Genomic DNA, 13289 nt, shown 5'->3' on the forward strand with positions numbered 1-13289 from the left:
TTTGAGGTATTGATCATTTGATCATCAGACACTGTTTCACTATGGTGCACATCTACTGGTATCTTCAAACAAAAAGATCACGGAGCTAAATATTAAACTGAAATTTAAATATAAGGAAAACCCCATTAATCGAAATAAACAATATAAGGATTTACTTATATGTAAGGATCTTCATAAATCCACTTAATATTTAAATCAATGCTACATATTTTTTATCTTTTATCAACAGACCAAAACTGGAATAGCCTTGCTGTACAACGAAGACACCGATAATACCTGTGATATTCGTCTAAAGCTAACAAAAGAAGTATTAACCATACAAAAACAGGATGTGATCCGTATCGGCGGAGGCGAATCCCATTCAGATGTAAGTACCGGGACTTTACGTAATACACCAAGCACACATGGACCCAGCTTCTGTTTCACAGGGTGAATTGTTCTCTGCATTGTCAGATATTAAAATAGCAGGTAATTTACACTTTAGTCCTTTTTTCAACCTTTTTTCAAATGGTAATTTCTATATTGTGACCAGGGCTAGCATAGAGAACTCGGGAATATAATAACAGAAAGCATTGCACAAAGACATCAGGACTAACTCTCCAGAACTAAACGGAGGACTATCAGTGAACCAAAGGTCACACATTGAAGCTGGGATGAAAGGGACAAAGAGGTGTCTTGCTATCAGTTGTGCAAATATAGTGTAAATACATTTAGCATTAAATGATACAATGTATGATATAATGAAACAACCTAATGCTAGCTCCGCATGCTAAGTCTTGGCCATGTCATAAATGCTGTCATAATGCTTTGAAAACTCTTTATTGTTTTACATACTAAATTTCCATTTTTAAAGCACAGAACCATTGTACTTCGAAGGCAAGCTGTTGGGGGCTTGGGTCTAAGCATCAAAGTAGGTTTGATTATTTTGTTATACAAATGCATCATTTTTGCTCATTGATTGCTCAGTTCAGCTTATATATGAATATAGAAAACAAGCTCACTCCAAGCTCAAGTTTACAATTGTTTGATTTTATTATTATTCATTATTATAGTGGTAACCCTGTCTAAAATTTATTAGATTTATTAGAATTTATTATCTACATTTTTGAAGCAAAAATATATCTATAGAGATCTGAGCATGCAGCATGGTCAATCAAAGATCCTTAATGTGTTGTTATTAGAACAAATGGTTCAGTTAAGCTTAATGCATCATAGGTGAAATACTATTTAGTCAGCATCGATGTAAGGACTGTAACTGCTGTATATGAATTGACGATGTAATTGTCCTCTGCCAGTTAAACGCTTCCAGTCAAAGGTTGTTCATTTAAACTCATTATTGCATGGATGGAAGCAGTCGGTCAACTTTTTATATGCGTTTTTCTCCAATCCAAGAATTGTGGTCAGGTTATGTTGATTTTCTTAATATATGCTGAAGTGCAGCCAGTAGGCTTTCGACGGGCCAGAGAGCACTGCTCAATTGGCAGTCAGGATAAGGAATCAATGGAGAATATTGTTGGAAACTTAACTCCCACTTAATCATAGTGAAAAGGTATTTGCTTCTAGAATATATACAACTCTGAGAGCAGTGTATTGTAGCTGGTCATTTTTATGTATATGATTTTCTTTTCTTTTTGTTTAAAGCATGTTATGCATATAAAACATGTATTTTTTGACAAAATCTATTTAAAAATCCCTATACTTCATTCATATTATCTCCTAAATGTATTTATTATTATTTTCCAAAAATCGTAACACCTCTTATCAGAAGGTTTACATACACATGCATAAGTTTCAATGCACCGGAAGGCACATTGAGCTTCATTGCTATAAAAAAAAAAGCCTCTTGAATTAATGGTGAACTTTGTGTCTTGACTAGCAAACCAGCTCAGGGATGAGAACCTGAGTGCAGCCGTTTGTTTGTCATGTGGTGGGTGCGGCGACGCACTGTATCAGTGCATTCTCCTTACCTCTCTCTTTGTATCTTGCAGGGAGGTTCAGAACACAAAGTGCCCGTGGTCATTTCAAAGATATTTAAAGATCAAGTTGGTAAGGTGATGACATTGGTGGAGTAATCCATTAATCAATCAACTTATCAACACAGATGTGAATAAGTTTTATATTTATATTTATGTACTGTACACCATTACCCAGTTCTATATGGAATTAACCAATGTCAGTAATTAATTATAATTCATCCATTCATCTTCTTATTCTGGTTATAATGCACTGTCAATTTGTATATTTTGAACTGCATTTTCATAATGTTTATCATTTTTCTGTTAAAGGGTACTGGATAGTATCCTGTGTGAAACAGCATGTTTTATTTTCTGACGTTGTACATTGGTGTCATGCAAAGTAATGGCTGAAAAACAGAAAAAAGTATAACCTTTGCACTTTGCAAACTTTCAGTACAGTATTATATTACTACTGAATGAGCACATATCCCTTCAAATACGCCTTCAACATGTCAAGCATATGCAAAATTACAAAAAGAAAGAATCACTTTTACAGCATCTCTTCAGATTAAGTTTTTAATTAGAGATTATGTTCGCTGAACTTAAGACTTGAACCATTCACCACTCACTCTTAACATTGCAGTCAATTATGAGAGACTTAATTGATTCTGCAATAACGGTATGTTTCAAACTACACCTAATGCACAATTAAATAATCGCATTGTTTATATCAACCTGTCGACTGTTTTTCGTTTCTGTCCATCTTAGGCATTTTTGTGAGGCTTACCTTATATAAATCATTTACATGCATATGTAACATATATAAGAATAAATTCCAGTGATTTTATTCTGACTCGCCTGTAAATGGGTGGCAGTAATGCCACGTGAAATTAGAAGGGCACATGCTAAATGGAGATACTGAATTAGTTTAGGTTCTTTGATGCAGGAAAATAAACCCTGGCTTTTTGGCACCTTTTATCTGGCCATTTTGTAAATTCAACGGACCCGTACTCAGAGGTATCCACCTGCCCTGGGTATCAATGGAAGATAGTCAGATGTGACCCTTGATTAATAACAGAAACCCATTACTATTCATGAAATGTGTAATTATATTCTATAGATTCCATTAACCTGCTTCTGTTCAACAGCCGATCAAACAGGAATGCTGTTCGTTGGAGACGCAGTGTTACAGGTCAGTGTGTTCATTTTCTTTCTGCTGTTACATTCTCCCGGTTATATGGCCAGCAAAACCAGGTGGCTGCACTGCCCGTACGAAACACTATAGCTGCATCTTTTATCGAAAGTGAGTTACAGTATGATCAGAATCTGGTCTCTTAGGCTCTGTTGTATTCGTAACAAAGTTAAACTGAGCTTGATTTTGAAGAAAACACAATCTTTTACCTACCTACTATGTCTTTTTAGATCAATGGCATCAGTGTTGAAAATTCTACACATGAAGAAGTTGTGAGTATTAATAATTTATGGCTGTCTAGCTATCTAACCTTTCTTGAGTCAGAAATGGTCTCTGTCTGAAACAATAGCATATTAGCATTTGAAAAGTATAATGACTTACCAGTTTATAAGCATTATTAATAATAACAACCGTTTTTTAAAATTTAGACGAGAACATTGTCTTTCATGTACTAATTTACTGCTATGGCAGGTGCATCTTTTGCGCAATGCTGGAGATGAAGTCACAATTACCGTTCAGTACTTCAGGGATGCACCGTCATTTCTAAAGCTCCCACTAGGTAAGACTAAGTAATCTTATTGATGTCCTGGAAAGAGTCTACAGCACCACTGAAAATGTTTTGTTCTAGGAACGTTTACGGAATGTTATGATTAAGGTTTGGAAACGTTCAAAGTGTCTAGTGTTCCTGATGTTCCCAGAATGATATACCACTGCTACAATGACTACTACAACTAATAATAATAATATAAAAACATTTACACAACAGTTAGTTCCACTCAAGAAATATGGTTGGATAAGAGGCTTTCTATGAGTGCAGCTATATCAGAGTATAACCGCACTCGGATATTTCACATCAGCTGTATCACTCTGCCATACAAGTGCATCTATAAACCATCACATATGCCTCATTTCCACCAAGACAGAGCTGGTGCTGGGCTGGTTCTCACTTGGTGCCTTTTGAGAACCTGCCCACATTTTCCACCTGTTTCAAAAATGAATGTAGATGGAAGTAAAGTAAAGGAGTAAAGTAAAGGTTCGGAAACATATGAAGGGTATGACGGAGCAGTATGTAACACTATTGTTTATGAGGAGGTCATGGGAACAAGGATGTATGGCATATACACATACGGTATACCACTTTTATTATGTAATATTTTATTTATTATAAAACAATATTTTCATTAATTTTATTAAAAAGATTTTCAACTAATGTTATCATGCTGACATTGACAGAGCCTTTGTTGAAATGTAAAACATGGATATAACATTCCCATCAATGTTACAGTAAGAAAGTTCTCTGCCAACTTTGAGAAGACTTTCACATAATGTTGGCTAAATTTCTGGGAATGTTCCCTGTTAGCTGGGAGTGCTGTGTCAAAGTAGCTCTAAAAATATAGCAGATTCCTCTGTACTACGGTCAACCAGGTTATATTTGACACTGTCTGCTCAATCATAATAGGTAAATCCATTTTGATATTGAGTTAATGATGGGCAAATGAAGCTTCATGAACCATTTGCTATATTTTCTGACCCCACTAGATGTTGGTCTCTGTTCATAAAAGGGCTCAAAGCATGACCCAAAGCAAACCAAGAACACCATCTAGTGGAGTACAAAAATACAGCAAATGGTTCATGAAGCTTCATTTGCCCGCCGCTACTTGGAGCCTATCCCAGGAAACACAGGGCAGGGGACACTCTGGACCCAGTCCATGACAAGGCAGCCACCCACTCACACACTTAAATGTGGCAGCATTTCAGTTAAGTGCATGTGTGTGGTACACTATGGGAGGAAACACAATGACTCAAACATGCACACAGAGCGTGCGACAGGATTCAAACTTCCATCCCTGGAGATTAATTTGATAATGATTAAGGGCATATGGAAAATGCACAAACGAGCAATATCTCATGCAGAACTAACAAGTAGTTTGAGATCCTACTTAATACTACAATGAAAAACAGATAACACATATAGGTCATGACATGCATTTTTAAGAGACTAACTATGGCACTGACCCTGTGCCTGTAATAACAGCAAACAAAATCTGGATTTTATTATCAACTGTAATAATCCTTTATGCCACGGATTTTTCATAACTGACAGTCAGGCGATAAAGCTTTTTCTGGGAACATGACATTCCTATGGCTGGCACAGTTGCATCTCATACCTCAGAGGTGATGGTTTGAATCCTGCAGCCATGTTGGGTTCTTGGAGTTTGCATGTTTGGCAGCTATAATTTGCCCATTGCATGTGGCTGTCTGAGTGTGTGCCCTGTGAAGGACTCATGATCTCTCCAGGTTGTACTTCTGCTTGTGCCTTGGATGATGGATGGATATTCTATTCTTAAAATATCAGTGAGGTATGTACACAAATTATACAATTTAATATCTTCATAGTATTTTCATCCATCCATTCATCCATCTTCTGCTCCCACTTGTCATATACAGGGTTACAGAGGGTCTGGAGCCTATCCCAGAACCTATGGGCACAAGGCAGGGAACAACCCAGGATGGGGTGCCAACCCATCGCAGGGTACACTCACATATGTGGGCAATTTGGTAACTGCAATTCCCCTTAGCATGTTCTTGGAATGCTGTCGATACACGGTACCTGAAGGAAACCCCACAACAACAGTTGGAGAACATGCAAACTCCACAGACACAGAGCAATGCCGGAGACTCAAACCCGGGTCCCAGAGGTGCAAGGCAACAGGGTTTACCACCACAGCCCACCACCCTTTCATAGTACTAGTTTCACAAATATATTTATGCAGAAACTGAGTTACATTTATGATTCTGATTTTAGTTTATTTTTTTGTTGTATTATGAAAAACAAAACATTTTAATATTTTTTCTAAAACTACTTACTGCTTATACTGCTTATAAAAATATCACAGGAAAAAAATCTTTATTCAAAGATTATATTTTTGTACTCATATTTCTACCCAGTGGTATTTCAAAATGTCACAGGTTATGCCTCTTCTCCTGTATTTCTGAATTACATCTAAATAATTAAACCTAACAGTGTATTTCCACATGAGTTTTCAGTGAATAAGCAGTTATTGAAGATGGATGGATGGGTTAATGGATAGATGAATAGATGGATGGTTCACCATTTGGAGCGGCAAACCGGCACAGTGGGTGGCACTGTCTCTTCACATCTTGGTTGGTTTGAATCAAATCCCTGCTTTTTGTGGAGTCTGCATGATTTCCTTCCCTTTCCACATACAGTCCAAAGACATGTAGTTAGATATATCAATAAAGCAACTTAGCGTAGCCAGTGATAGACTGACATCCGGTTCAGTGAATACTCTCTAACTGGTGGCCTGTGCTTCCTGGAATGAGCTTAACGCTTTCTTTGACCCTTTAATGAATGAACAGTTAGCAGATGGATCGATGGATGTGTGCCTTTTGAATACTCTAAACATGGCTACAACACGAATCGCATCAATTTCCTGGCAGACAAAACAAAAATACCCCAAAACATTCTGAGAAGAACATTCAGGAGTTTTCACCCCCCTGAATTAAAAAAGTGATGAAATGCAACACGATTAATTGTAGATCTTAGCAGGAAACACATCTTTCCGGTATTTTCTATTTGCTTTTTGTGTTCCAGGCTCTCCTGAACCACGCAGTGATCACAGTAGCAGAACACCATCTCCACTGTTCGACAGTGGTTTTCATCTAAATGGAAATTCAAATCACAGAGTAAGCTTTTTACATTTGTCATATCAAATATTTGTGTGGATTTCATTGAAATAAAGTGCTGCATAAAATGGTTTTATTTACATCGATAAAAGCCGGTATCCATATACACAAACAAACCCCAAGTGAAAAAGCTGACATACAGACTTAGCAATAAACATCTAAGATATTCAGCATGTTTGGTTTTCTTGACAAGTGGTAGTTGTGGACTGGATTTTAAAATTGGACATGTTTTGTGACCTCTGTTATTATTTCATTATATCAGACAGCTGTACCCTGGAGTTAAAAAAATCCAGAATATGTATGGAATGTTTGCACAAACGAGAATTCTGAAGGACTAGTAAAGTTGAGTAAGATCTTGGAGAAGACACTGACACGTCGGCACAGGTGCTCTGGGATGATGCAGACTTAGTGTCACTTTTCTTCGATTTGGACGTTGGACTCGTAGCGGGGTGAATTGACAAGAAAGGTGACAGGCGCGTGGCGTGGCTGACGAGCATATCAATCTGCTCGCCAAAACCGCACTTAGATTGGCTCGGCGTTCCTTTCGCGGTGACATTTTCATTCGCTTCGGTAGCTGATGGAGGTCTGCCTGGAGATTACAGGGAACCTTCTAACCCTGTAGCTTTGGTATGGCACAGGGGAAATATCTGGAAGCACATTCATTTGGACTGCCGCTATAAAGGGCAAATACCGGCTGAATTTCTTGTCTGTTTGGCTACCATCTGACAGCGGTAAGTTAAGATGAGGCATAACTGCAGATTATAAAACACAATTCAATTTAATTATAAAATTAGGGGCACAGGAGGCTAACATTCTTTTTGAATATATGTATATGCATTAATAAGGTTTTAAATCCAGATTCTAGAATTCAAGAATGTCCCTCTTAAATTGCGCCTTTAACATTTAGATTTCTCAGTGTGTGTCACTGCTTCAACTAAGGCATCTACCCATTCAGTCACACCCCCTCGGCTTCCACTCCACACCCCTCCCAATACTAAAGCACAACTGTAGCTCATAGACTTTGATATAGAAACACGCAGATTTTAATTACTTCTTTCTATAATTTTGAGTATCAGTCATTGTTTTAGGATCAGCTTTTTCCATGTATGACAGCTGTTTGGTTTCTGGATTTCGTTAATCTTTGTCTTGTCATTTGTGTTTGTGTTTTTGTGGGAAGGTGACAGCAAAAGTTATCGAGTGGGGGGGCACAAGCATTTTGCTACACTGGTGCCCATTCAGAGGGTGCCATCCTGGGCAATCTTTTGCCTTTCCCCTTCCTGCCAGCGTTTGGCCTACAGATTTGGGTGATGAGGATTTATTGGACTCAGACCTTGGATTCTTTCCCTATGGAGTCATTACAAAGGCAAAAATTTACATTGCAAGTGACATTTTGATGGCAGCCAATGTTTGCACTATTTAACTTCTCGTCCTCTCTCTAAAAAAGAAACACACACACACATAGTAAATCAACAGTATACTACAGCATACTACAGCATACTTATCCAATGCGCTGTTTGTCTGTCACCTTATAGTTCAATTTTTTGTAAGCAGTGACACAAATAAAAGTTATGCTCAGATTATTTATGTGATTCACAATGTATAATGTCTTTGCTGTAATTTGATAAATTCCGTGCAAATAATATAAATCAATAACATCAGCAGCATTTACGATATTTACAGACTGCATACAGTAATATGCAAGAAGTGTTACTGGTTTGATTAAACAGGCTTCAGTGGTTGTAGTGACTAAGCATAAATTATGCCATTAGCAATGTAGAGAGCTGCCATTCAAGAATTTATGTTCCTAAGTAAATACGGAGTTTGACTTGGTTGTTTTCAAGTTGGCTATTTGGTCTTGAGATATTAAAATAAGTTAAACTGAACAATTTGATTGCTGGTTTTGAATGGGAGCATATTGTACCTTTGCTGGCAAATCTTAAATTTGATTTCTGCTGAGGCAAGTGAAATAAGTGTAGGAATTAATAGCTCAAATAAATTTTAATATTCTCCACCAATATGTTTGAATTAATTAAAGCTTAATTAATTATTATTTAATGCTGATTATTAATCGATTGTTATGCCGAATGGTCGGCTCCTCCAAACTCAATTGGGGTATCCCTGTGAGTCTGTCAATGTGACACTTAAATGGGATTCACTAATTACCAGTATCGCTTAGTAACCTGGGTTAGAAGGCTCGTCCAGCGAGCTGCATCATCAGGTAATGTAAACAATTGGTAGCGAAGCTCCCCTCACGGCCGATGAGAGAGAGTCTCGCGATGTTTCCGGTGAGTTTGAGGTTCAGAGCGTGTAGCAAGATCGCACAATGGCAGGAACTTATTATGAGACACACAATGACGGAGGCTAAAGTTGTGTAAAAGACATGCATTTATTCCTAACTAACACTACAACTAACATAAGACAGACATTACACCTAACACAAACAACAAACACGAAATAACGGAATAAAACAAACAATGTAATTATGAAAATGCAATGACCGGATTTAAATGAGTAACCTTAAATGGGAAATACTGTTCTGCAAAGCAAGCATAGTTTGTGGAAACACGACCCTAAAGTCTTATAGCAGGTTAAACAGAACAGCTTAAGTTGTTAGAATGAAAGGAAGTTGGTTTACTTGGTTGAAGAGTGGGGGGGGGGGTCTTGGCAGTTGATGGCAGAGCTGCTGAGCTGATGGCACTCAGGAAGGCGCGGCGTTTGGAGCAGTGGAGTGGAGTCCCTTTAGATTCTGTCTCCTGGTGAAGCTTTGTCTTGGGTGCTGTTCTCTGTTCAGCTGGGCCTTCACCGGAGGGCTTCTTGTGGGTTTCTCTTCTCCCGGGCTGATGTTCTCCTTCGGGCGGATGGTTTTCTCTGCGCCGGCTGGCGGTTGTTCTGCTCTGCTGCTGGTTGTTCTCTGCCCGCCTTTGTTCTGAGGTGCCAGGATTTTTATGCTGTAAAGTCCATGAATAGGGATGACCAGGAATTCGACTCCTGGCCCAATGGCTGGCCATCCATTTGGCGGGCTTTCGGAAGGGGGTCTGTATCAGTCCTTTTGGGATTTATGGCCCGCCAGATTCTACCTTTACTGATGATTTTCATTAAGCTGTTATAACTTTTGATACATCCACTTTTATGGTAATCACTGACCAGATTTGGAATCAGGGGTGATTAACAATCAGTTTGATACCAAACATGCCATACCAGCTTCACAGGTACATACCTCATACCATCTGCATTAATTGATTAAACAATTAATTATTGTATCTATGTGACTGATTCATATCAGTGTAGGATACAGGTGTTTTGGGTTGCACCTCAACAGATGTTACACTTTGTGCGGATATTACATCAAATATTCATATTCCAAACAGCACATCTTATCCATAGATAGGCGTGGCCGTTAGTTTGTGGTAATATCAATATAAGTTGCACATCTGGAAACAACATATTTTGTTTGGTGTGGCTTGTGCCAATTCATCTTCTCCAGAATGGATAAGATACACCTTAATTCAGTTCTTTTAACATAGCATGGTAGAAACAAAGAAACTTGGTGAGGTCCACCAAGATCAGATAAGGACCGCAAAGGAATGTTGGAAGAGAAGGGGGGGTTTCTAACACAGAAGACTCTCTAAAAGTTAGGACACATACAAACATAACGTATCTGTATATTGAGACTAGTAGTCGTGAGTAAATCAATATACAGGGTATACAAAAGCCAAACTTAAATGAAACTTCCTTTAGGGTGTTTGTCTGTTGGGTGAGTGAAATGTAAGGCAGAGTGTATGTGGAGGGGGTTGGGTGCCAAGTCGAGGGACCCCTGTCCGGGAAGTCCACTCTGCTTGTCTGTAGGTCCCTAAATCTTTGGGCAATAAAAGTTGGAGTGCTAGCCTCCCTGGTTATCTGTGTGTGTGTGTTTGTGTGTGTAACCCCCCTTTGGTGCCTCTCGTACCAGGCTCGGCCTTGTCTCAGGCCACCTGGAATTTAGGCCCTGTGATATGTGCATGTGTGATCCTACATAAGGCAATGTGCTTGTTTGTGTAGTTTTAAAACCAAATGCAGACCGATGCAATATAAAAAGTTGCGTGCAATGTTGCTTTGAAAAATGGTTGTGAAACTTCGGAGGGATAATGTTTATTAATAGCATCTAATAAAACTTTGTCAAATATGGAGATAACTTCAGGTCTGGACTGTCTCCGACTAATCAGTCCAGAGTAGACTGATCCAGAAGTACCTTAGAATGGACTGTCTGGATGGCAGAATAGAAGTTGTGGATGACTGAAATGACTACATAAAGGCATCTCAAGCAGTGTCTCACTGGTGCTGGCATATATCAGTTAATGGAAGACATCTGGGCTTGATGGAGACATGAAGAGCAAAAAGTATGGAGAGGGTAGGTCATTTGTTGCCAAGTAGCAGATGAATGATTTCTAGTACTGTTAAAATAGTCATTTCAGTTACAAAATAGTCATTCAGCTAGAGAAAAAGAGCTTGAATCCACAGGAATGGGCCAAAGTGCAGTTGATAGGAACAGAAATTCCTGTCATGGTTTCAGCAGTCTTAGTCCATAGTTGTACTTCAAAAATTAGCCGATATCCTATACAGAGCATAGAAGAGCAAGACATTATTTTGGGCATCTTAGACATTTTTGGGTGAGTTTAATTTGCTGGGACATGTACCTTATGTTTTGACTGGCACTGGATACTTAAGCAATTCATATGGTGATTTTTGTGTCCTTTAATTAAGCACAAGAGTGATTTTTCCTCTGATTATTCTCATACCTAGAATTCACAAGTTTGACATGGAGAAAACCTGACTAGTTCCTAAGGCCAGGCAGTGCTTTCATTTCAAGCCACACAAGAGACATCCTTATTGATTCATTTACATGACCCAAATCTCCCACCAGCTGAGGTACAGAAAAGGTAAATGACATGAAGGACAATATTGCCTCCTCAGTTATTGTGTGGCGAGTTACCTGTGTGAGAATGGGCACCTTGTCTCTCTAATCAATTCTGACATGTGGACAATATTTTATTCCTTGTCATCTCAGTCTTTATCTGGCACAGCATGACCTCGGAGTCAAATCAAGTTTAATTACTGAATATCAGTCTGCATACTTATTGCAGAGGGAAAAAAACAGCCCCAGATTCAAGTTTCAGTCCTGTCATATCATCACAATATATGATATTGCACCGTGTCATGCTCCTATTATTTTTTTGTGCAATAATGAAAGCCTTGCTTTTTATTTGTGCTATGTATGTATTTTCGGGATAATAATTTGACTGTGAACGGTATTTTTTTGAAAAGTTACTCATGTTTGTCCAGAGTGGCTTGGTGGATAGAAACCCACAGTAGGGGTGTGAATACTGCATTGGATTCTGGTTTTGAGTTTTTTTGTGCATCTGAAAATACACCTTTAGGTGAAATGGCGGCTTTGAATTGCTCTTAATGTAAGTCTTGTACTCCAGGCTAATCCTGCAACCCTGCAAATGCCGGATAACACATTGTAGATGTCTCTATAACTGCATGTGTCTTTACATAATTAGTTAAATAATATAATTCATTTTTTACATTAAGGAACAATTTAATGTGGTGAGACAAACTTATTCTATTGTAATTAAGTCTGTAAAGGCAATAAATTCAGTTTACAAGAATGCATATATGATTAGGAAACACTAAAGACTAAGATTTTTATAGCATAGGACTCATGTTCCTGCATTCCTGTCTGCAAAGTTAAGTTTTTAAAAGTTATAACATTATATTTCCTTTGAAGTAAAAAAAAATAAAAATTACTGGAAGAGTGATGTTTTAGTGCTACTCAGTGAACCATTTTGCTGCCTCAATACCATATTTAAACTTGAAATACATTGTCTGGAGTTATGTTCAGCTGTCCTGAAAGATACGCACAGACATTTATTCTTTATCTTATGTGAAAAAAAGAGCACTTAAGAAAGAAAAGCCCTCTGTCTTTCATTTAAATGCTCCGGTCGGTAACTATTCAACGGCTTTTTTTTAAAGAACATCTCCCCATTTTCGAGCCATGAATTCCCTGACAAATTCTGATGGGCACTTAGATCACCTCGGCGGAGTGATGTACATCATGTAATCCCTAAACCTTAAAGTCTGAACAATTGAATGTGGTGTAGAACCAGTAAAGGAAGCCTTTTTCACCCCCAGAGAAGCACTCTTTCGTTTATGGTCCATTATTTATCCTATTTACACTATCTCACATGGAGGTATTTATTTGGTTTGCCTCATTAACAAAATTACCTTTTCTTTCCATTTAATTCCGAGTTTTCCCTGATAGAATTGCTCAAATTATAGGACGCCGCTGGTCAAATGCAAAATGAATACATGCTGAAGTAAATGTAAAATAGTGATTTTTAGCAAACAGTACAATGCATTGTGGCCTATTTTATTTCTCTTAGTCTTTGAAAAAG

At 38.1% G+C, this 13289-nt stretch overlaps 1 protein-coding gene across 2 annotated transcripts in view; it reads left to right on the plus strand.

Moving 5' to 3' along the window:
* Positions 1–13289, plus strand: part of sntg2 (syntrophin, gamma 2) — a 43856-nt gene that overhangs the window by 11821 nt on the left and 18746 nt on the right. For both annotated transcript variants that reach the window (XR_011982424.1, XM_023839369.2), the window contains exons 2-8: positions 230–367; positions 854–910; positions 1989–2046; positions 3104–3147; positions 3378–3419; positions 3619–3706; positions 6764–6855. Coding sequence is in view for 1 of the 2 variants with exons in the window: in XM_023839369.2 (XP_023695137.1) it covers positions 230–367; positions 854–910; positions 1989–2046; positions 3104–3147; positions 3378–3419; positions 3619–3706; positions 6764–6855 (519 nt within the window). In the remaining variant the exon portion in view is untranslated. The remainder of the gene's footprint in view (positions 1–229; positions 368–853; positions 911–1988; positions 2047–3103; positions 3148–3377; positions 3420–3618; positions 3707–6763; positions 6856–13289) is intronic.

The sequence above is a fragment of the Paramormyrops kingsleyae genome, chromosome 14 (assembly GCF_048594095.1).
Source record: "Paramormyrops kingsleyae isolate MSU_618 chromosome 14, PKINGS_0.4, whole genome shotgun sequence".
NCBI classification, from domain to species: Eukaryota; Metazoa; Chordata; class Actinopteri; order Osteoglossiformes; family Mormyridae; genus Paramormyrops; species Paramormyrops kingsleyae.